Below are 24,846 nucleotides of genomic sequence, written 5' to 3'. Positions count from 1 at the left end.
TAAGATGGCTAAATCCAAGCTCCAAACTAATGGGTATGGTATCATGTTTCATGCAAATTGAGTTGTCACATCAGTTTTCCTTGGTGTCAAAATATCATATTCTGCTTGATTAGCATACCTACACATTGCCTTCAAAAAACTGAAATCCATTAATTATTTCACTTCATATATACTCTATGAAATTCATGGATGAACCATTACATGTTTGGAGATTCACACAATTCCTCGGGTAAATAAATAATGTTATATCTGTGACAATAAAATCAATTATAATTTAAAGCCGCAATTACTTTTGGCAATCCATAATTATTTCATAATATACTTTATTTCATATATAAATTAGTTCACCATGTTACAATTCAAACAATCTCATTGTCACACATTCATTGTTCATTCATTCTTAATCCCTCCTAAATACAATTCTTAATTCCTCGCATTAAGAGACCATCTTTAAAAACAAAATTATTCATAATTATTCAAAATTCCTCAAGTCAATCACCATCCATTTATTCTTAACCACTATTAAATGCATCACAACTTTATAAACAAATGTTATCATATCATTATTCTAAATTCATTGTGACCATCTTTACAAACAAAATTATTCAACATCCCTTAAGTCCTATTCATTCTTAACTACTACTAAATACAACACGACTTTATAAACTAATGTCAACATGTCATTATTGCAAATCCATTGAGTCCTATAAATCTTCATTCTTAACTCAAGATCCGGATCAAATGCCTTAGAGAACATCAGTTCACCCGCCAAGGAAGATACTTCTCCTAAGGATATTGACAAAATCCCTCCCCAAGATAAGAAGGAAGAAGAGGCCACTTTGGAGGAAGACAAGGAGGTCATTCCCTCCTCTTCTTCTCCTTCTTATTTAGATGTTCTAAAAATCAAACAACAATCTTCCCTTCCATTAATAAGAAACATAAAAGATCAAAGTAAGAAATCCCCAAAATCTGGTACCTCTGCTGGTCTTATTGGGCCAGTGCCTATTAAATCTTAAAAAATATTGTTTTTGTATTATCTTGTGCAAGTAATTTGTAAGAATCTACTCTTGTTCTCAAGTAATTTGTAAGAATCTACTCCTATTCTCAAGATGTAGTAGGCTCAAGTCTCAAAAGGTTTACTATTGGATCTCTCTCTTCTTTTTGTTTTAGGAAAATGATGGTTCTTTACAATCATTGAAGAATTTTTTCCTATAGTATTCATTCTGTTGTACTTCAGTTGTTTATGCAGCCACATAGTTTTGCTTAATACAAAATTCTAGTACTAGTTTAAAAACAAAAAAATGTTAAATATATATAATTTTTTAAATCAGTAAAATTAAAAAAAAAAATAAGAAACATATATATATATACAATTAAAAAAGATCGTCATTATTATTCAAAAAGTATTGGTTCACAAGTAATTTAGCAGTGGCTGTCATAGCATAATGCCCTGAGGCCAACCTTAACATGAAGAGTAATCTACAGGAGGGTAGGGGCCTTTCCCGGGATCTTGTTCCAAGTTAAACTGCAGAAAAAATTGCATCCAAATTTCATTCATGCTTCTTGGTCCTTGGAATTCACATTGGTTAGAAAAGGTTGAGGCAGCGACCTAATTCCATTTAACTTTACTGTGGCAAATTTACATTTAAACTGCTGGTCTATTCGCCTCTGTATTTTTATACAGATATGCTATGAATATTAAGACATACTCAAAGCCCATGAACAAACAAATAATGTCACATGGTGAATTATATTGGGAAAATCCAAATTCACATGATAAACAAAAGAAAGCCGTAATGCTAACTCTAAATCTAAGGATGTTGCCCGTTTATGTCACTTCAGAGTGGGGCAATTCAAAAGATCTAGTATTTATCCTGCGAGTGAAGAATAACTGTTCAGTATTAATGAGATTTTTCAAGGTATGAAAAAACTCAACTAGAGGTTGACATATATTTTGTAAAGAGCTATTTACATGAACAGCACTATCAATACCAGGTTTCCACCCAACTTGAAGAATGCGCAACCTTTAATTGGGGTCCTGAAGTAATTTTGGTATGCATGTTGAACAGTTGTTGGGGCTGCAACTGTCTTCAACAGGTAACTTGGCATGCATGTTGATCAGTTGTTGGGGTTGCAACTGTCTTTTACAGGTAATTTGGCAGGGATTAAAAAAGCAACGTAGCCAAAAACTGGAGCTGAATACTTCTCATGAACAGCTCTCAGCTTATTTACTCCCGCATTTAGGTGAAAGTCAACCATGAAATGCGCACATTCCCTGGAACAAGGCACATAAATGTCATTACCTCAATGTACAGAGTTAACAAAATGTTCACACACCTCCAGACACTTAGTATTAGATACAATTCAGACAGTATGTCAGTAGCTGAGTTCCAACTTATAGTTGACCAAGACACAATGTTCTGGCTATAGCTGATCAACAATGCCTGCCTGTAATTGATGAAGAAATAAAAAATGTCCAGGAGTAGGAATTCTTTAGAACGATAAAATCAATAAAAGCATGATGCCTTAAAAATGAGAAGTCTTACTTGAGGTCCGACTCGGAGTAGCCTGTATGAAGGGTGAGTGTTTTATTCCAACATGGATCCTTCCTCAAAGTGCATCGAGCAGTATAGACAGCAGCAGCAGCAATCATTGATGGACTGTATTTAATCATTATGTACTGAAGCAAACACAGTTCAACCAAGAAGAATGCCAGATTTTCCATCTGAAGCATTTTGATAATAGATTTTATGACTTGTCAGTACAAGCAGAGTATTATTAGGACTACAATGAAGAAAAGTAATTTAAACCAAGAAGAATGCTAGATTTTCTGAGGCATTTTTGAAAGCAGATTTGATCAATGTCACAGGATTATTTCGACAATATAAAAGAAGTGTGATTCAGATCTTTACCACTTTGTCGGGACCAGCTGCCTTCAGAAACCTGAGGAGGAATACATATGGAGTGGGAATTGTAAGCTTGAACTTCAATTGTTTTAATATTGCAGACTCCTGCGAAGATTTATTATCAATTGATCAGTCAAACTAAATCTTTGAATACTATGTTGCAATCCAATGACAAAGAATTATCAGTTAGAGCTAATTACCATGGCCACTATCTGTTCTGGCATGCATTCTTTTGGGAAGACGCGGATGAAGTCATTGACCTGAAGCCAAGTATGAACCAGCTCTTGTCAATATTCTGTTACCCATTATGATATATTTATTGCGCTGATTTCAAAATAAAGGGTAATCTTCACTACAAGTAGAGATTGCAGTAGTGTACGTACTTTTCAGCAGCGAACAAGGTCTTCTATTAATTAGATATATACATTAAAGGTTTCCTTACACCCATCCTTACTTTACAGATGCTACTAAGTCATCCTACCTCTGGAGGCCAGACTTCTTCATATTTGCTAGCTATAAACAATGCAGCGATACCCACTAATGGCAAATTCCTCCTTGCAACACTCTGAACAGAAAGGTATCTATCAATGATGTTCACAGTGAGATACAACGTCTCTGGCATTAGCTCAAATTTCAGATGCACCTGAAATTTTAAAATTTTGACGTCAGGCCTAAGAGATAGTCCAGACTCCATATAAACCTCTTTTACATCTAAATTTAACAGCAAATGGAACTAGCATATGAACAAAGTTGTACCTCCATCAACCAATCAATCACGATTGCCCTCATCTTTGCGTTGATTTTAACCTGATTTCTCATATAATCTGGAGGTACGCAACTCATCTCCTGGGCATACATGAATACCAAATTTTAGTTAAGGAAAATAAAATTTTACCTTCACACTCACAAGAAACTGCAATCATTGACAGAGAAACATACCTCAATTGTCCTGTAGAATTTGTATATATCTTCAACGTATTCAACAACCGCCAATTGGTTTTCAATGTTTCCATCATCAATGCTAGGGAGCACCTGATGGGAATCCCTGAATGCATCCTGAAATACCCTTATCAAGATTATTAATCATTTTCAGCGAACTTACATCATAAATAAACACGACACTAACTTGAGGTTATCAAGATAACTAATCATTTTCATCCAACTTACAACATGATTAAACACAAAGCTATCTTAAGGCTATAAAACTTGCTAGTAATTTGGAGTGGACATGGATACTCTTTGGTTTGTGTATATTTGTTGAACCAGTACCAATTACCAAACAAGAAAAGTATAAGAGGGTGACACAGACCTCACTTTGAGCTGTTAGCATTGCAGTCAATGATGGTGCAGTGTGTTTCCTTCCCCCTTCTTGTGCACTTGAGTCTATGTTATCACTGATACAAATGGCAGCGTAATTGCTGGTGGTGCAACTGCCATCATCAGGTAATTTGGCAGGGCTTAAAAGAGCAACATAGCCAAAAATTTGATCTGAATACTTCTCATGAACAACTCTCAGTTCATTTCCTCCTGCACTTAAGTGGAAGTCAACCATCAAGTGTGCACATTCCCTGGAACATGTAAATCAAATGTTATTCCTTAACAAGGTACAGAGTTAACTAAATGTGCACACACCACAGACATTTTGATGTGCACATTCGTTCATCTTTCCCATATCTAGAATTAGATACAATTTCAGACAGGTTGTGACTAAATTAGTGTTGTAGGTGGCCCACTATGTTTTGGCTATATAATCTACAGATTGCGTAATTCATGAAAATGCCTATGTTATTTAGGAAATAGCATCCTTTAGAAGGATAAACGCATTAGAAGCATGGTGCCTTGAGAACTAGAAGACTTACTTGAGATCTTCTTTAGAGTGGCCTGTGTGAAGAACAAGTGTTTTACTCCAACATGGATCCTTCTTCAAAGTGCATTGAGCAGTGTAGACAGCAGCAGCAGCAAGCATTGATGGACTGTATTTGATCATTTTGTAATGAAGCAAACACAGCTCAACCAAGTAGAATGCTAGATTTTCCATCTGAACCATTGTTATAATAAATTTTATTTCTTAGCCGTACAGGAGAGGATTATTAGGAAATACAATGAAGAAAAGATATTTAAACCACAATCTCAATTCTCCAGGGGCATTTTGAAAGTCATTTTGATCAATACATCAGAAGGTTATTCTGACAATACAAAAGAAACATTGGAGTTCATCACATTACCACTTTGTCAGGACCAGCTGCCTTCAGAAACCTGACAAGGAATACATATGGAGTGGGAACGGAAAGATTGAAATTCAGTCGATTTAATATTGTATGCTCCTGCCAAGTATTATTATCAAAGTATCAGTCACACTGAATCTTTGAAATCTATTGTAATTTAATAAAACAGAAAGACATCAGTTAAAGATAATTACCATGGCCACTATCATTTTGGATGTGTATTGGTATCCTGAGATGCGGATCAATTCATTGACCTGTAGCCAAATATGAATTGATTCTTATTATGCCAATATTCAAGAGCCAACCAGGTATTCTATCAATTAGATATAGACAAAAGGATTCCTTACACTAATGCTTATGGATGTCAGTAAGTCATCCTACCTGAGGAGCACGGGTATCTTGATATTTGCAAGCCATAAGCATCGCAGTGATACCCACTAATTGTAATTCCCACTTTCTAACAATCTGAATAGAAAGGTATCTATCCATAATATATACGGTGAGATACAATGTTTCTGGCATTAGTTCATATTTCAGATGCACCTGCAAAATTTAATATTTCAGAGTAAAGCCTAAGAAATTGCCCACATAAAGCTCTTTTAGATCTAAGATTGGCAGGAAATTGCCCACATAAAGCTCTTTTAGATCTAAGATTGGCAGCAAACAAAATTAGAATGGAACTAATCTGTACCTCTATCAACCAACTAATCAGCCTTGCCCTCATTGTCTCGTTGATTTCATCCTGCCTTTTCATATAATCTGGAGGCACACAACTCGTGTTCTGGACATACGAGGCTGCCAACGATTATTAAATGAAAATAAAAAATTTACCTTCACATTCACACAAATCTTCAATCATTGATAGAAAAACATACCTCAATCTTCTGATAGAACTTGTATATGTCTTCAACATATTCCGCAACTTCCAATTGGTTTTCAAGGTATCCATCATCAATGCTAGGGAGAACCTCTTGCACGTCCTGAAATACCCCATCAAGATTATTAATCATTATTATCCAACCTACATCATAAATAAACACAAAGCTATCTTACAGCTATAAAACCCTTTAGTAATTGGGTGTGGATGTGGGTACCTTTGGCTCGTGTATATTTGGATTTGGGCTAGTAGTTAATTCAAAACAAGAAAAGAATCAGAGAACTAATAAACTTAATCAATAAGACATACCTCAGTTCGAGCTGTTAGCACTGTAGTCTGTGACTGTGCTATAGGTTTTGTTGCTTTGAGTTGGCTAGGCGCTTGTAATCCCCCACCTTGTGCACTTGAGTCTATTCTATGACCGACAGAAACGACAGTGTCCTTTTGTGTAGCAGTGTCATTCTGAGTCTTCCTTCTGATAATACGCCTCTGTTTGTTTCCCCGGATTACCTTTGCCTCTGCTTTCGCTCCTGCCTTAACGACAATATCATGTGGCTGGAATTGCTGGAGTCAAAATCGGAAAACTAAAGAGTGAGATTCCATACTTGGGCTCACAGAAAATAGAGAACAGAATGAGGGCTGTGGAATGAAATCAAAGAGCAACAAATTAAACATGCCCAGAAAAACAGAATACTAGGCAGGAAGATCGATAAAGCAGGTGGCTGAATACAGAGGTTTTGCCCGGTTGGTAGTTCAATTCCCTGGGAGATTGTCCTTTGAAAAGCGTAGACCCCGTTTAAGAGTTCTACAAGAAATCAATCTTTCAGCTTGCTTAATTGACTCTGATTAAACTCACCCGAGTGCTGGGATTGGCTCCCTTGTTGGCATTGACAACCAAGTTTACTCTAGACCTCCTGAAACAGTAGTTAATCCAATAGTGGAGTACATGACATTAGAAGCAGAAGCTACCATATAGAACAACAAAATGGAAAGAAGCAGAAACACAACAGCAGATTGATTCAATTTATACACCTAAAGGATAATAAATAACATCAAACAACATACTCCATCACGGCATCTTTGTTGATATTGCATTTGGCGTTCCGAGCTCCCACCAGATTGCCAATGTCCCCTAAGGCCTTCCTATTTTTGTTGTTGGCTTGCAGCTCTTTCTGATTGGGTGCCGCCATTGCAGGGCCTGCCATTTTCCACGCACACATCTTAGAAAAAAAGAAGAAGAAATCTTATTTAGTCTAAGCACTTGTAAACAATGCAAGTTTTCAAGAAACCCACTTACCTTTTGCTGCCACTGCTGGCTTGGGAACAATGCACCTGTTCTCCATCTCGCAGCGGTCCTGTTCCTGCACCCAGAAGTACCAATACCAAAAATCACAAAAGATAACAGTCTATATTTCGTATTCCAAAGGGCATCTAGCAGATCGAATCATGGGTTACCCTGGCAAAATTTTAATTTAGGAGTGCTGGAATTTGCTAATGCCGACTGTTTTGGCCGATATTGAATACAACAAGAACACGCTTATGCTTGGCTTACTGATCCCCGAGTTACTCGCAAGACAGACTTGGCTCCCGTAGTATCAGACTGAGTACACCCTACGTTCCAAAACGAAAATCAGATGGTTGTCTAATGATCTCAGTTTCAAAGTAGTTACGCATCAAAATGTACTAGGCAGGTCAGCTAGATGTTTAACAGCTTAGCAGGCAGGCCGATCATTTCATTCTTTTGTAACATCATATCCATTCGAGCCCCAAACTCCAAATTCTATACATTTTGGCAATGGCAATTTTTACAGAGAGACACCCAGGAATCTATAATATAAATCAAGAGCAGCTTTGTTCATGGCATGGAGCCAACCTGTGCTAAGAAAAAGGAACGACAAGTGACTGAACCAGATGGAGTGAATTTGGATTGGAAATTCCAACGGGCATAACACTCTTCCTCCTCTCTTCTTTTAAAGGTAATTTGCTTAAGAGACATTGCAGTTCCTAACGGCTACGGGTATGTTTTGGTTAGTTCCTAATGGATCGGGGTACCCGTACTTTTATTTCCGAGGGATTAAGTGAAATGTTACTAATAAAAATAAATAAATTTATAAATAAATATATTATTTATTAATTAATTAAATTTATTTTTTCTCATGAATTTTAACATTCTAAAATATTTTATTAATTAGTCAAAATTAGTTTTATATTCTAATCATGGTAGATTAATTATCTCTATATTGCTCTATTTAATCGTATGCTATGGTGTGATTTTGCATCTTGTCTTGCCGATGAAGCATACTCGTTGGATGTTATGATGTGATTATGCATCTTGTCCTGGCAAGGAACCACACTAGTTGGATGCTATGATGTGATTATGCATATTGTCTTAGTGATGAACCACACTAGTTGGTCCGAAAGACAAGACTTCTGGGGTTGGTCCAAAAGACAAGACTTCTCCTATGTGATTACTCCCGAAAATTTCTCAATAATTCAAGCATGGATCACAAAAGCCTAAATTCGGAAAAAAATTGGAATTTTCAATTTTATTTAACAAATTAAATAGTAGTAATTTATATAGTAATAACATGTTATTTAGGTAAAGTTTATAAAATAATAATATGGGTTTTATGTAAAGTGTTTAAATTACATAGTAGTAATTTATATTATAATAGCATGTCATTTACATAAAGTTTATATAATAAAATGAGTTTTACGTAAAATGTTTAAAAGTTAGAGAAAAATTAGTTATATATATATATATATATATTTGAAAATATTAAATTTTATATTTATATTTTTAAATGTTTTAAAATTTTAAAATTTAAATGAATTTATATTAATATTATCATTTTTGTTTTTAAAAACGACTTAAAGGAAAGAAAGAAAGAAAGAAAAATGGTTTAAGGAAAGTATCTTTTAAGTGTCATTTTATTGTTTGAATCCCCCTGCCCTTTTATTGTTGGTGCTCGTCGTGCGAAAAGGTAACCGAACCGTGGCCAAGCCCACTACCTTTTTGAAGGTCGTGGAGGCGGCGTAGTGGTAAGGTCGACCTCGTCATGACGGACCGGTCTTGTGTTCGATCCCGAGCAAGGTCGGTGCTCGTCGTGCGAATAGTAACCGAACCGGGCCAAGCCCACTACCTTTCGTACAGTGATGTGCGGTTTAACGGTAAGACACATGGGCGAAGCCCGGGAGGTCTGAAGTTCAAATCTCATTGAGTACAGTGACCTGCTGTGGTGGCGGCTAGAGGGGCGGACCCCCCTACCGTGGGTGTGCCCTTGCTAAAACCATAGGATCTTAGTATACCCGACTTGCAGGTGGTTGGTTATGCTCTTGGTGTTATAGTGGCAGCAATGAGGTTTGATCCTGGGTCTCCCGTGGATTAAACTTGATAGTTACCGATTCACCATGTGGTTAAAAAAAAATTTATCTTGCCATATTTTAATAAAGTGTATCATGACAGATTAAATTGGGCTTTATGGTTAAGACCTAGTGGCATGAGTGTCACTTGTCCACATACATAGTACAACCAAAATCACAAACAACTTCAAGTCACATTCAAAAATCATTATTTCACTCCTAAAATATAAGGTGCAAGATAAATGTATATGTTGGCTTAGTGGGTCCTAACCCAGGTTCAGAGTTAAGTTTGCCAAACAAATCCCTACAGTACTAGCCCTTTCAACATCAACCCGTGGAGTGTAAACTAAAGTCTCACCTGAAGCAATGTGGGGGGATGTTGGAACCAAGTTTCCGCACCCGGAGATGAGCGTGAGGTCGTTTTATGCCCTAAACCTGCCTTCACGTAGATCGATAAGCCCCGAGGGCTTATCGATATAACTTCTCTTAATCAAATTCTATACCTCCATGAAGGCCTATGACTGTTTTTCGCGGACCCTAAACAGGTGAATCAACCACTTACGCACCTCTGTAATTACCCTTAGTTTTGTATTTACCCAGATCGACCAACAAGATATTCTTCGCGTAAATAGTTATTATTACTTGTGTTCATATGACCATGTAAATCATGTAAAGTTGCCCATCAATACAGTATTAATTCATAAACTCGTCATTCATCATAACATAATAGCGCATTCATTCATATCAGAAATAGATAGACAAAACACAAATATTTCCAGAATAATCTCTTTATTAATGCTTCAGTTCTTCTTACAGACTCAAGACTTCCCTGCGCACTCAGCTGCAGGGGTCCATGCACTCAGTTGCGAACTCTACTCTAGGCCTCTGTGCACACAACTACAAAGCCTCTCTTCTACTCTAAGACTTCTTCGCTCTTACTACTAATGACCCATTACATTCACTTTCATCCTTTGTTACTTTAATTATTATGCCTTAGACTCTCTAAGACTCTCCTTTTTATACAATCCCATGGTCTGCGGACCATGAGTAGATCTACTAAAGCCGACACAACTTACATAACAGAAGGGTAAAACCCTTTATGACACTTTACTATCTATGCGCTCCGCAACCACATCTTGCAGAGACTTTACATTCTTTACAACAAAACTTGGGTTTTTGCCCCAAAATTGACCCTAGGGGACCCTGTCCCAACAGGCCCCCAACACAAATATCGTGACTCACCCCCAAGTCACTTTGCTAGCATGGAGATCTTACTACAGAGACCTCCCAACTCTACTTGTGCCACTGCTATCTCAGCCGCGCTCTGCATGGCTTCTTGTTTGATCTGCTCCACCAGTTGCTCTGTGTTAGTCCTACACTGTCTTCCTTCTGGAGTCGTCCCTATAGTCAGGAAGTGGATAATGTCTGCAAAATGATTTTCTGCTACACGCACCACAAATATTTGTGCATCAGGTAGCCCCTCCTCTAAATTGGTAGGCTTCTCTTCTGTTTCAATGCGCAACAGATGATCGGGTCCTACATTTAATTGTCTTGGCTTCACAATGACCTCGAAATCATGCTCCTGAAACAAAAACATCCATCTGCATATTCCCCCCCAACATAGGCTTGTTGACTAGGTACTTTAATGCAGAATGGTCTGTGTACATCTTAAAGTGTCCTCCTAGCAAGTAATGCCTGAACTTCTAGAGCGCGTACACCATAGCCAACCCTTCACGCTCTGTTGTCGAATAACTTTTTTCATCCTTAGACAACTTTCTGCTTGCAAAGGCTATCGGTTGATCCAATTCTCCTTCACCGACCTGTGTCAGTATTGCTCCCAGCACAATGCATGACACATTCACATGCACATGAAATTCCTTCTTCCAATCCGGGAAGACTAGGATTGGTGCGGTGACCATTTTCTCCTTTAACACATCCAGGCTCTGCTGACATTCTTCATTCCAATAGAATGTAGCATCCTTCTTCAATAGCTTTTCCATCGGCTCGATAATCTGGGCATAGCTCTTGATGAACTTTCGATAGTATCCAGTATGTACCAGTGTTGCGCACAGTTGTTTAACACTCCTTGGCGCCTCCAAGTTAATTATGACCGCGATCTTAGCAGGGTCCACCATTAATCCTTGTTTGCACACTACATGACCCAGCAAGATTCCGAAGGGGACACAAAATAAGCACTTCTTCAAATTTAGTGTGATCTGATACCTCCGGCACATATCCAGCATCAAGCGCAAACTAGCTACATGGCACTTTACCAACCCAAACACCATCCAATCATCAAAATATACTTCCAAAAATTTGTGAATGAACTCTTTGAACGTCGCAATGACTACGTGCGAGAAGATTGTTGACACATTCTTAAGTCTAAACGGCATTACCATATACTGAAAGCATCCCCACTCAATCATGAAGGTAGTCTTGCTCCTTTCTTCTGGTGCAATCTTTATCTGATGGTATCCAAAGAACCCATCAGTGAACGAGTAGGCCTCCTACCTACCAACATTATCCATCACTTCATCTATGAACGGAGTTGGGAAAGGATCGTGAACGCAAGCATCGTTCAGCTTCTTGAGGTCTATGCAAATCCTTATCTCATCCTTCTACTTCTTTTTCTGAACTACCATAGGACTTACCCAATCAGACTCCTCCACTGGTTCAATAATACTCGCTGCTAACATCTTGTCCAACTCCAAGCAGAACTTTTACTTGTACCTAGGATTAAGGCGGTATGGCCTCTTCTTAATAAGCTTCGTGTCTGGTTTCAACATTATTTTCATCACTCCTAAATTTCCTATTATCCCCTTCAAGTCTGAAAACTTTGTAGGGAACAAATACTGGTACTCACGGAGCAACTCAACAACCTTATCCACCATAGCATTATCCCAATAGTCCCCTATCTTCACAAACTTCAACTCCACCTCTGTTCCAATGTTTACTTGTCTAGTTTTCAGTGATGCGGTGATATCTGGATTCTCTATCTGCGGCCCCTCAACTTCGTGGTGACCTTCTGCCTCTGGAGTATTAATGTTCCTTGGATCCTCTTCTTCTTCTTTAGCAGTCACATTGTAGCACTCCAGCACATCGCACAGCTGGGTGGTCCAATCTGGTTGAATCAAATCTAAGGGATCTTACAGGATTCTGAAGATCGCTACCTTGACCTCCTGCAATGCTTCATTGATGCACTCGAATCCATCCTCAAAGCTGAATGTCATCACGAATCCTTGTCTCAAAATGTCCCACTCATCAGTGTCGTGGCAGAGCTCTGTTTCCATGTACCAATTCATTCGTATTACATCCAAAGTGTGACAGAATAAATTCACCCAGTCCGGTTGTGGCTCTGCTTCATAAGCATCAGTCCATTTTGCTAAGTAATCACTCAGATCACTCATTCCATCATATTTCTCTGTCAATCGCACTTTTGGGCGACCAAACCACACCCTCATCATTCTTTTGTATTCGTGCAATCCATCAAAATTGTCTTTATGCGTACCCCACCATCTTGCGGGCATAGTGCGCAGTGCCAAATCCAAGGCTTGGAAGCGATGCTTCTCAAGAACTTCCCTTTCAAATGCATCCAAAAAATTATCTACGTCAGTTAGACCATCATAATAAGGCAAATTCCTTACCTCCGATAATACACAACGCAATGATTTAGTCATCATGTTATTGTGTAGCGTAGATACTTCATGCAACCTATTCTGCTGGTATTCCAACTCCTCATCCGAATCTGATGTACAGGAGCTTTCGCGGTCTCATGTAATGCATCCATCTACTGTCGAATTCACCAATCTTGGTCTCACGCTGTTATTTTGTAGATATGGTCCAAATCATCATCACTTTCATAATCACAGACCGGTTCAGTATAACGCGATCCTTCTGCAGGGTCCAAAGGTACTACTACACGAAGCGACTTCCTCTCAAATGACATCATCTGTTTCTTCAAATTGATCACTCCATTCATGTTAATAGCCCAGTCGATCCCAAGGAGCGCGGGGTAGGGATTGCTATCATCAAAAGTCTCTATCACTTCGAAATCATCCAATGTGCTCGCACCTTCAATATCTACTGTCACTCCCTGCAATCTTCCCATGGGGATAATCTTGTGCTAATTCCCTGTCCTCAATTGAATCAGAGACCACTACAGCGTAGGTTTCCCCATTCTCTCCCATGCTTGTTTAGGCAAAAAATTCACATCTGACCCAAGATCCAGAATAACTTTGTCCATTTCATATTCTCCTATTTTCACAGTGAGCCTCATCTCACGCCCTGTTCTTGCCTTATGCTTACCAATTTTTCTAACTACGCACGGTCCCTCAGGAGCATTTTCTTTACCGACACATTTATTTATCAACTCTTGTAATCCCTTCACGGCCTTGCTATCGCATAGCAGCTTCATACATGTCTCCAAGAACGTGGTAAGCATGGATGGGTCCATTTCTTCAGATAGTTTATCATGGCTTCCTGAGGTAGAGTCCTCAGCGAAGCTTTTCTTTGCGTCCATAAAAGTTTCTTTCACGCGTTCCAAATCAAGCCCCACCTCTTTTTCTAGAGCCTTGCAGACCCACTCACTTTCTTTAGGCTGATTTCCCTTATCCTTGCTAGTCCTCATTCCACTACGGAGCACAATATTCACATTAGGATCCTCTTCGCGGGGTTCAACCCTCATCATCTGCAGGTTCTGGGTAGGCTGTTGAGGCTGTGTCCCCTTTTTCTGCATCTTAGTCATTAATACAGGGCAGTCTTCTATCACGTGGTCAAAATGAATACAATATCGACACGACAGGCACATCAAGTTTATACACTCCCGTGCGTAGTGTCCTGGCCCTCCACAATTTTAGCAAATATTTTTCCCTCGACCTCTCGCATGTACTCCTCGGTCTCGGCCTCGTCCGCGCCCCTGATATCCTCCTCGCACTCCTTCAACGCCTTGATCCAGAGGTCTAGTTTCTATCTACATCTGATACGTGGGAATTCTTTCCATCATTAACTCATAGCTATGGCAGTTGCACTCATCGTGCCCCACTGATTTGCAGAAGTTGCAGAAGAGTTGTTGCGGTGTCTGTACAAATTTCTGCAGCAAGTGACAATTGTCTATCACATGTTTTCCAACTACTCGACAGATAGCACACCACAACATGGGCCTTGTAATTAGTCTAGCTTGAGCTTCCGGCCTTAGAGGCATCGATCCTCCTCCTGCAATGTAATTCGTGAAGACAAGGCAGTGATCTTTATAATGCCCCTGACTTTTACATTTCAAACACCAAACTTCTTCGTGCACCTTTGGCCGAGCCGCTCTATCCTTCTTCCCACTTTGGAATTCTAGGCAAATATTCTGCAACTCCGCGTGAATCTGCTGAACTCCCAAAGAAGCATCTTGAATTAGTGTCTCATGCAGTCTCATCGCAATCTCCAGGGTTTCTGCCTGGGTCCCAATATTTTGTTGTGATAAAGCAACCCTTAAATGAGGCAAGAGTGAAGCCACAAACCATTCACGGTGCTGCCCATCCGTTAGATTCATGTTAGCTTTGCAGATCTTTCATTTCAATCTCTGATCCAGCTCTCAGGTTGTCTCACTAGGCTTCATCATGATTTCCTTGAATCCAACAATTCATTGTGCTTCAGACTTAGGCCTACTGAATTCCTTATTCAACGTAGTCTGAATGTCTGCCAATGTAGTTGTCGGGTTATCGGTGCAGTACTTAATGTACCAAGTTAGTGCATGATCCTATAAAGTAGTAACCAATGTTTCTTTATTCATCTGATCATCTGTAATGTTCTAGGTTGTCCATACGGCCTTCGCAACGAACCAAAACTAGTCCAGGTCCGCATTTCATAAGCCCTTGAAAACGAGAAACTTCACTGCATTCGCCATATTGAACGGTGGCGGAGGTGGTGGTGGTATGGGCGAAGGTGTATGTTGTGGAGGTGAAGATGGAGGTGGTGTGGGCAGATGAGGTATTCGTGGGAACCCTTGCCTTATTAACTGAACAGTGCTTTGCGGAGAATTATGTGTTGTCCCTTCATCGTCACTCAGAGGAGGCTCAATCAACGGGCTATATTCAGGGCCTGTTCTCCCTCTATCCCTGAATAACTTTCCACTTCGCGTAGCTCCAAACAACAAGGTAATTGCATAACCTGTTTTTCACATAAGAGAAATTTAATCCAAGTATTCAAAGATCTTAAATACTTACCTCACAATCCTTTGAAGAAGCATCACTCTGCTTCACTGTAGCTGACAGAGGTATCAACTGCGAATTCTATCACAAATCCTTCGATGATGCGATCAACCCAATGATCAAAAGTGCACGTGATCTTATCTTCAGAGGCTTCCAACATCCGTACTAACTTCGGGGCCCACACTATTGGACCGTTAAGCCTCCACCTTGCCTGGTCGTCTGCTAATTTAGCGATCCACTTGTATAGATCGATCGGGAAGGAACAAAAGAAAATTTTGTGTATCTATGTGTACAGATACCTGTCCAACCACTGTTCTTTCGTTAATCACGGATTTCTGTTTTCTTGCGCAATGAATTCGTGGATATTTCTATCCAAACACTCCTCAATTTCTTTCTTTGTTGGATTCCAGTGATGTGACATCACACATCTGTTTATGCAGATCTCGGTCCCAGCAACAGAACCGTTTGTTGGCTTAGTGGGTCCTAACCCAGGTTCAAAGTTAAGTTTGCCAAACAAATCCCTACACTACTAGCCCTTTCGGCATCAACCCGCGGAGCACGGACTGAAGTCTCACCTGAAGCAGTATGGGGGGATGCTGGAACCAAGTTTCCACACCCAGAGATGAGCGTGATGTTGTTTTATGCCCTAAACCTGCCTTCGCGCAGATCGATAAGCCCCGAGGGATTATTGATATAACTTCTCTTAATCAGATTCTATACCTTCGCGAAGGTTTATGACTATCTTTCGTGGACCCTAAACAGGGGAATCAACCACTTACACACCTTTGTAATTACCCTTAGTTCTGTATTTACCCAGATTTGCTTAAGTGTTTGATAACATTAACATGCAACAACATATTCTTCGTGTAAACAATTATTATTACTTGCGTTCATATGACCATGTAAATAATGTAAAATCACGCATCAATACAGTATTAATTCATAAACCCGCCATTCATCATAGCATAATAGCGCATTCATTCATAACAAAAATAGATAGACAAAACATAGATATTTCTAGAATAATCTCTTTATTGATGCTTCATTTCTTCTTACAGACTCAAGACTTCCCTGTGCACTCAGCTGTAGGGGTCTGCGCAATCAGCTATGGACTCTACTCTAGGCCTCTGCGCACACTGCTGCAGAGCCTCTCTTCTACTCTAAGACTTCTTCGCTCTTACTACTAATGACCCATTACATTCATCTTCATCCTTCATTACTTTCATTATTATGCCTTAGACTCTCAAAGGCTCTCCTTTTTATACAGTAGATCTACTAAAGCCGACACAATTTACATAACAGAAGGGTAAAACCCTTTATGACACTTTACTATCTACGCGCTCCACGACCATATCTTCTAGAGACTTTACATTCTTTACAACAAAACTTGGGCTTTCTGCCCCAAAAATTGGGCTTTTTCCCCAAAATTGACCCTAGGGGACCATGTCCCAACAATATATTTGGGATTATATAACACTTTATAATGTATCTTTAGTTATAAACTATATGATGATGATGTTTTATTAATATTTTTTAAAACTATTTCATCTTTAAAATCCAAGATTGTGATTAATTAAATACATTAAGAAAATAAAATTTTAAAATCAATTAATTAGATAATCATTTCAATATGTGATTAAATTAATAATAAATATCCTACCTTAATTTAATTATTTTGATTTAAAATTTCATTAAGCAAATTATAATTTTGGATATTATTAGAAACGCATATGATATCATTATATAAATGAAAATTTTAAAATAAGCAAAAATTTTCTTCAATTTCTTTCAAATCCTTTTTCAAAAATATGATCTAATAATATAATATTATCATTATATTTGATATTTATATGTTACTTCCCCACCTGGTTGACTTTATGATTAATCATGATACATTAATGGGATGTGATGGACATGGAAAATAGAGGTTGATGCTTGTATATACTTGTCTTGGGAATCTCATACTTCCCCATGCACACAAAGAGTATTATCCTTGGATCTACCTAATAGATTTGTGGTTCAAGGAAGTGTGTGACCCAACTTGGGCTTGCCATTTAAGAGATATTGTGCTTGTATAGACTAAATTCATAGCAATGACAAGAGTTCCGACAGGAAATCGAGACTTTATGAAGAAATTCAGTAACAAATACCCCAATCTTCTAGTTAATTGGGATTATTCACATAAATTTTCGTTGTTGGTTCAAGACAGAAGGTTTCTTTGTCATCTACAACTTCATACTTTTCTTAGATAATTTTATTTCCAGGCCTAGAAGCACTCCTAGAAGCAGGCTTCCTTTGCTTGGCAAAGTGAGAAGAACCAAAAAGTGGTTAGAAGGAAGGAAATTGCGGCAATTGACTTCTTTTGGGTCATTGAGGATATCTGCGGGGTGATTATCTCACGTAATCGCTCTAATGTTCATGTCCTACGTTCATGGCTTTAGTCTCAGATTAGGGTTAGATTCACAATCTTTTATTGGTTTTTTCCACTTCTAGTTTCTCCCCTCTCTTATAGTTTTATCTTTGTTGTTCCAAAGGTGTCACTACAACAAAACAAGCAATTTTTTCCAGATTTAGCACCATATTTTAGTTCATTTGTTTTCTCAATTGGGATGAGAAGCCTGGTGCTAAATCTGGCTCTATTGTACAATTTTTAAAGCGTCATTTTTTGTGTCAAATTTTGCATCTTTTTTTACGCCAAATTTTGCATCCTTTTTTGCATTATATTTTGTACCAAGATTTGCATTTGGTTTTACAATAGGTTTTGCTTCTAGTTTTGTGCCATTTTTTGCATCTATTTTTGCATCATTTTTTGCTTCCTGTTTTGTGCCATTTTTTGCTTCTAGTTTTGTGTTGTAATTTGCATCAAGTTTTATACCATTTTTTGCCTCTGATTTAGTGCCTTTTTTTGCATCTAGTTTGTGCCATTTTTTGCATCTAGTCTTATGCCATTTTTTGTTTTAATTTTGTACTTATTTTTACATCTATTTTGCGCTAGTGTTTTTGCCTTTTTTTGCACCATTTCTTGCATCCAATTTTGCACCATATGTTGAAATTGATTTAGTGCCAAATTGTTCATCTATTTTTGCACCATATTATGCATCTAATTTTGCATCATTTGTTGCATCCAATTTAGCATCATTTTTAACACCATTTCTTGCATCCAATTTTGCATCCTTTTGAATATCTAATTTTTTTTCCTACATTGAACCATGTGCTCTGTCTACCTTTGCATCCCATTTTGTGTCTAATGTTACGTTCAATTTTGAACCATTTTTTTCATCTACTTTTGCACTTGTTTTTACACCAAGTTTTGAATCATTTGTTGCACCTCATTTTGTAACCAATAATGCATATCAATTTGCATCCAAATTTGAGCCATTTTTATGCCCATTTTTGCACCATTTTTTCTACTTTGTGTCCAATTTCACACCATTTTTTATGTCCAATTTTGCATCCTTTTTGGCGTCTAACTTTTCATCCTTTTTGGCATCCAAATTTGCATCATTTTTTCTTCCACATTTTGTGTCCACATTTGCATCTCATTTTGCACCTAGATTTTAGTTTGAATTTTCATCTAGTTATGCATCATTTTTGGCATCCTTGGTTTCACCATTTTTTAGTCCCATTTTGCATCATGTTTTGTGTCTTTTCTTACATACTTTTTGCACCCAATTTTGCATCTTAATTTTACACCATTCTTTGCATCCTCATTTTGGTGTCCATTTTTGCATCCTTGTTTGCGCCCAATTTGGTATCTTTTTGTATGCCCTATTTTGTTCCCTTCTTTATGTCTAGTGTTGCACCCTATTTTAATTCCACTTTAAAACCATTTTTGTGTCATTGTTTGCATCTTGTTTTGATGACTAGTTTAACATCCAATTCTACTCCCAATTTTGCATCCATGGTTACATCCACTTTTGGTTTCTTGTTTAGAGTTTTACTTTTATTTCCATTTATGATCCCCTTTATGGGTTCATTTTACTAATTTCAATTACATAGTGAAATATATTATAGTTTCTAAATATCATTTTGTTGTAGGATTTAATGCATGGTTAGATGAACACAAAACCCTTTCAGTTTATCCTGGAAACCTAGGACAGGTCGAGTAAGAGAAAGGTTGTTCTAAAGCTCAGGATTCTTAGTAGATCAAGATGTAGAGTAGACATTAACAAGAAGAGAAGGAATTCATGTGAGTCCTTGCATGCAGGTCTTGTTGGAGTTTTTAGTGTAGCTAGGAAGCGCTCCTAGTTAGCTCCAAAGCTTGCTCCTACACATAAGAGAGAGAACAAAGCAACCTTCATAGCATAATATCTTGATAATCAAAACTGTTAGAAACATATAAATATTACTGAATAAATAAATATAAACCAAAATCCCATACATTCATTAGTTAAATAGAAGAAGTAAAGAATGAATAATAGCACATGAAAGGAAGAACAAAAACTCTATATTAATAAAGGAGTTGGATTAAAGTTACAACCATCAAATGCAGTTGCAGCAACACCTCCCCCAACTCCTAGCTCCAAAAATCTCCCTCTCAAGATAGATCTCAACATCGTGACAATACAAGAATTCCCATCCTTTTCTCAATGGCCAAGCCTCCAATATATAGGAAAGTAAAGGCTATGAAGATTTCCAAAATTCCTCATTAGTTCAATTTGGGCAAAAGATTTTGGGTGAATAATGTTTCGTCATTTGAAAATGGATTTTTTCACTTTTTAGATGCTTTTGTGCTTAGGAAAAAACTTCCCCATGCTTTATGGCTCTTTCCCGCTTTTGTATGCTTTTATTTTTTAGGAAAATTTAACTAAATATGAGGATAAAGAGATCACATTCCACCATATGAGTTTTCGAAAGTGAACAAGAGTGTCAAATTATAGTTAACTCGATATTTTTTCCTTGTGACTAAGTGAGAATTTTGGTAACTAAAGTTAGTTGAAGAGGACAACTTGTTATAGACTAGGATAACATGGTCCTCATGGTACATAACTTGTATTATAGTTTTATATAGTCTAGGAGAAAGGGGTATTTCAACCAACAACATTGTATTCTCCTCCAAGCTTATGAGGAGGTATTTTCATGTATAACACATTTAAGAATATATCACAATTCAAATTGATAACTTAATATTTGTAAACAAATTTAAGGGTAATTGACAACATTCATAAAAAAATTAACAGTATCCTCATATATAACAATTCTTCATCAAAAAATCATTGACAATTTTCAATATACAAATATGACTACTAAATCAACACTTATCACAAATATCATTATTCCAAGGTAAATTCACAACATTACATCCAAAAATAGTAATATCATCATACATAATGATCTCCATCAAAAAGCACTAACAATGTTCAACACATATATAAAGTAACAAGATAATACTAATAATATCCTCATCGTCTTTAATCAAATAAAATAAGATTCAAATGTGTAATTATTAGATCAAAATCTTTCGTGAACACCATTATTCTAAGGTAAATTCACAACATCCATCAAAATATAGTAATATCATCACACATAATAATTCTCCATCAAAATAATGTTGATAATTTTCAATATACATAAAATGACAAGATAAAAATGATAATATCATTATCATATTTAATCAAATCAACTAAATTCAATGTATGATTACCAAATCAAAATGTTTCATAGATATCATTATTCTAAGGTAAATTCACAACATCCATAAAAAAATAGGAATCTCATCATACACAATAATTCTTCATGAAAAAAATGTAAACAATTTTCAACATAATCATAAGGTAACAAGATAGTACCGATGGTATCATCATCATTATTCAAATCAACTAAAATTCAAATGTATGATTACCATATTAAGACATCCCAACTAAATATAAAAAACAACGCATGGCTAGCTAGCACCACAAAAATCATAGTCAAGATGATCCTCATGATCATTTACATGATCATCATCTTGACCATCCTGATAATCTCATCCACATAATCATCACCAATGCCATTGCCATCCTCATCATCATCTCCTTTGATATATGATCTAATCTAAACATAGTTTGTATCATCATCTTCGTGGTCATTACCTGTAGCTTTCTCGAAAAAAAATCAATATTACATGTTAGTACTAATTCTATAGCACAATGCATATTTTTGTTAGAATGCTAACCATAAAATGAGGTAGAACATAATAACATTTAATAGTACTAAAAAAAATGAAAATATGATTTAAGATATATTGGAGATCCAACTAAGATTACACTTGTAATTCACATCAAGTAGTAGAAGCATTTTTCATTGCATATGAAGTAGGTACCCATTTGTTCTTCATATCATATTGTGAATGTTTCTTATGATTTCCATGCATGAGTCATAAATTAAGAGTTACTGGAAGTTTTATTTCACATTAAAATTGTAATTCAGATTAGAAATAGAAAAAAATTTAATGAAAAAAGAATGTCACCTGAAAAATTAAATTGTTTTTAATGAAAAATAAGTCGCATAAAATATGAATGTCACATGAAATATTGATTTGTTTTTAATGCATGTACTTTTCTCTATGATAAAATGAATCCTAATGTTCGTTCAAGAACAAATGCTCATAAATAATTACTTCATTGTATCCATTATCACACTAAATCCATTATACCTAGTGATGAGAGTGATTCCATTCAAATTTCTTTGAACTCTCTGAATATAATGTAAAAGAGAAAACTCCACGACCACGACCACAACCCCCTCCCTTGTCTCATCCACCATTGGAGACAATGAACTTGGAGTTATGACCACAATAGCAACCCCTTGCTTACCTCGTGTCCACCATCAGAGGTATTGAACTTGAAATTAAGAGTGCTCATGTTTTATTTGCTCTAATTAATCTCTAAGGAATCAAACCTTGATCAATATATCAAGGACTCCATCAAGAAATAGGTATATCATAGATGAAGCTCAATAGGCTTTGCCAAAAGAGTGCGAAATAACACTTATCTCTGTTTTATGAAATAACTCAAGTGAGTGGAATGAATGGTGGGAAACACGTACCAGGGAAAGGAAAATTTTTGGTCCGTCCTTATTTCTATTATTATTTTTGCTTCTTAGAATGGAGAGATGTGTTTAAAAAAATTCTTAAAAAAAAATTTTAATTAAAAAAAAATTATTTGCTTGTGTTTTAGTTTTTTTTTTTAGTATATATTTAATTTTAGTATTTTTTCTTTTCTAAAAAAATATATTTAGTTTTTGGTATTTTTTTTTATAACAAAAAATATATTTTGTTTTTATAAAAATGGAATTTAAACATTCCATTCATGCTAAATTTGTGATTTTATGATACAAGTTTAAATTATATATAAAAAAGTAACTTAATGCCATGTGTTGTGCTGTTGAGATGGGTATTATACATCTCTTCCTTGCTAAGTTATAGAATGTGTTTGTGTTTTCTTAATGCAATAAAATTAATTGAGCTCTTCATTATATCTTGAGATGTTCAACTTGCACCTAATAAAACAATAAAGTTAAAATAGGTTTCCCATTGTCCTTTGTAGATATTTGTCCCCTTTAATCTTGGTCTTAATAGATTAATTATCTTATGGTGGCCTTGAGTGGTCACTCCCATTAGTTGCATGTTTTTTAGTTTTTTGTTAGTGACATTTCTTAGGCTTGATAACATGATATTTAATTTATGAAAATATGTTATTTTCCATATTATTGTTAAATATTAATATTAAATATTTTGGTTTTGAGGATGGTTTAACAAAAGGTTCCCAAAAGGTTTGTAGATTGTATTTTATAATGTAATGATTCATTGCTTGATGAAATTGTTTTGGATATTTTTTTTAGTATATTAACTTGTATGTGATAAAGTCAAAAGTCACCTCTTTTTGAGATTTTCATTGGTCAATTTCCCTTAAGGCCATCAAGTTCACCATTCGGTCCTGGGTTAAGGAAATATAGGAGTCATGAAGTGGCATTTTCCAAGCACTTAAATCTTGAAACATGTTTTTTTAGTCTTATTTGATGAGCCTTAGTATTTTAGCAAGGATGTTGCAACTCCTAGGGGTACCAACTTTACTTTATCAACCCAGGGTTTCGTACAAACTTGGAGGTGACAGTGCTATATGCATAGTAGATGAAACATTCTACTCATGTCACTTCTCCACTTGGGCGCTAGACCACTAGGGTTCCATACCAGTCTTCTACTTACTATAAGGAGTCTCACTACTGACAGTGAATGTAAATCTAGTTCTAATGTAGGAAAGTAAGTGTCTGTCTATTTAGGAAATGAAAGTTACTTAATGGTAAGTGCTATGAAATGCCATAAAGCATCTAGCTAGGAAATGACACAAATTACTTGCAGAAAAGAACTAGGCTAACCTTACAATTTATCATCTAGTTATTTGGACTGTTTGGACATGGAAAGTTGTTCTATCATTTTATGATTCATATATGCATGCACTAACTATCTCATTTTACATTTGTAGAAAAATAAATCTTTTAATTGCTAAATCTAAAAATACAAATGTTATGCTATTCAGTTTGATCTTGCAGAGGGCAAAGGCATGGGAAAGTTGATCTTAGGTGGCACTGATAGGCATGGAATCCAAGATGAGGGCCTAACATGCTCTTATGCTACCATCTTTGGTCAAAACAGGCTCAAACAAGCTGCTACAGGAAACTGATACAGGATGTCCTAATCCGCTACAAGATGTTAGCTGAAGGGCTTAGGAGGGGAAGAAAAGTGAGATGAGGATCTGGAGAGATGTATGACAGTGATAGAAGGTGTAGGGAAGGTGCGCATTGCCCAAAACAGAGGTTCAGACTATAGGTTGGTATGCCTTGGCAGAAGGTGGAGAAGACTTAGGTGAAGTTGGTTGGAATAGCCCTTTCTTGCAGATCAATAACACCTACAACAAAGCTTGTTTCTATTTTCATTTATGCATCACTACATGTCTACATGGAAAAAATGAATTGAATTTGAGGAAGCTGATCTATTTACTGATAAGGACTAGATCTATGAAATGGAAATCTAATTGAGCTACAACAAACTTAAGGAGACAAGATAACAACTGTAGGTGCTTCCAAGAAATCATAAATAATGATCTAGCTAAGAATGAAACGTAATCTATGCAATAATCAAAAGACAAAATATGTTTTTGGGGTTGTGAGAGTGGGGCCCTCTAATCATGATCCCATGAGGGAGATGGGATAGAGACCACTGTCACAATATTTTCTAAAGTAATTTCCTTCACTAAACTGCACCACTGATCTACCTCTTCAAACTAATGGAAACAAGGTTAAGC

At 36.7% G+C, this 24,846-nt stretch overlaps 1 protein-coding gene across 5 annotated transcripts; it reads right to left on the bottom strand.

Annotated features, from left to right (window-relative positions):
* Positions 1–1,373: 1,373 nt before the first annotated feature.
* Positions 1,374–8,017, bottom strand: LOC149154092 (G2/mitotic-specific cyclin-2-like). 5 transcript variants are annotated; one of them, XM_089440890.1, is made up of 20 exons: positions 7,882–8,017; positions 7,561–7,619; positions 7,306–7,369; positions 7,074–7,206; positions 6,865–6,922; positions 6,318–6,572; positions 6,007–6,111; positions 5,823–5,912; positions 5,513–5,674; positions 5,326–5,385; positions 5,132–5,230; positions 4,766–4,944; positions 4,216–4,474; positions 3,846–3,962; positions 3,663–3,752; positions 3,388–3,549; positions 3,107–3,166; positions 2,913–3,011; positions 2,547–2,725; positions 1,374–2,275 (listed from the first exon to the last, which is right to left on the bottom strand). In XM_089440890.1, exons 3-20 carry the CDS (start codon positions 7,349–7,351, stop codon positions 2,119–2,121), a joined length of 2,310 nt encoding a protein of 769 aa, XP_089297016.1. In that variant the 5' UTR covers positions 7,352–7,369; positions 7,561–7,619; positions 7,882–8,017; the 3' UTR covers positions 1,374–2,118. The 5 variants fall into 5 exon arrangements, with proteins under 5 accessions (XP_089297016.1, XP_089297013.1, XP_089297014.1 ...); XM_089440887.1 differs by having other exon boundaries at positions 7,306–7,619; XM_089440888.1 differs by having other exon boundaries at positions 7,464–8,003.
* Positions 8,018–24,846: the final 16,829 nt, after the last annotated feature.

Source organism: Pinus tabuliformis, chromosome 9 (genome assembly GCF_031772625.1).
Source record: "Pinus tabuliformis cultivar Carrire ecotype Pingquan chromosome 9, CPIR1, whole genome shotgun sequence".
NCBI lineage: Eukaryota > Viridiplantae > Streptophyta > Pinopsida > Pinales > Pinaceae > Pinus > Pinus tabuliformis.
The sequence above is the reverse complement of the archived record's forward strand: the minus strand, read 5'-3'. Positions and strand labels throughout refer to the sequence as shown.

What these genes read in the sequence shown, in the direction of transcription:
- LOC149154092 (XM_089440887.1), bottom strand. Translation starts at nt 7,351, where the DNA reads ATGGAGAACAGGTGCATTGTTCCCAAGCCAGCAGTGGCAGCAAAAG. An exon ending in CCAAAATGATAGTGGCCATG is followed by an intron (nt 5,231 to 5,325) that starts GTAATTATCTTT and finishes AATACTTGGCAG; the next exon opens with GAGCATACAATATTAAATCG. An exon ending in CACTCTAAAGAAGATCTCAA is followed by an intron (nt 4,475 to 4,765) that starts GTAAGTCTTCTA and finishes TACATGTTCCAG; the next exon opens with GGAATGTGCACACTTGATGG.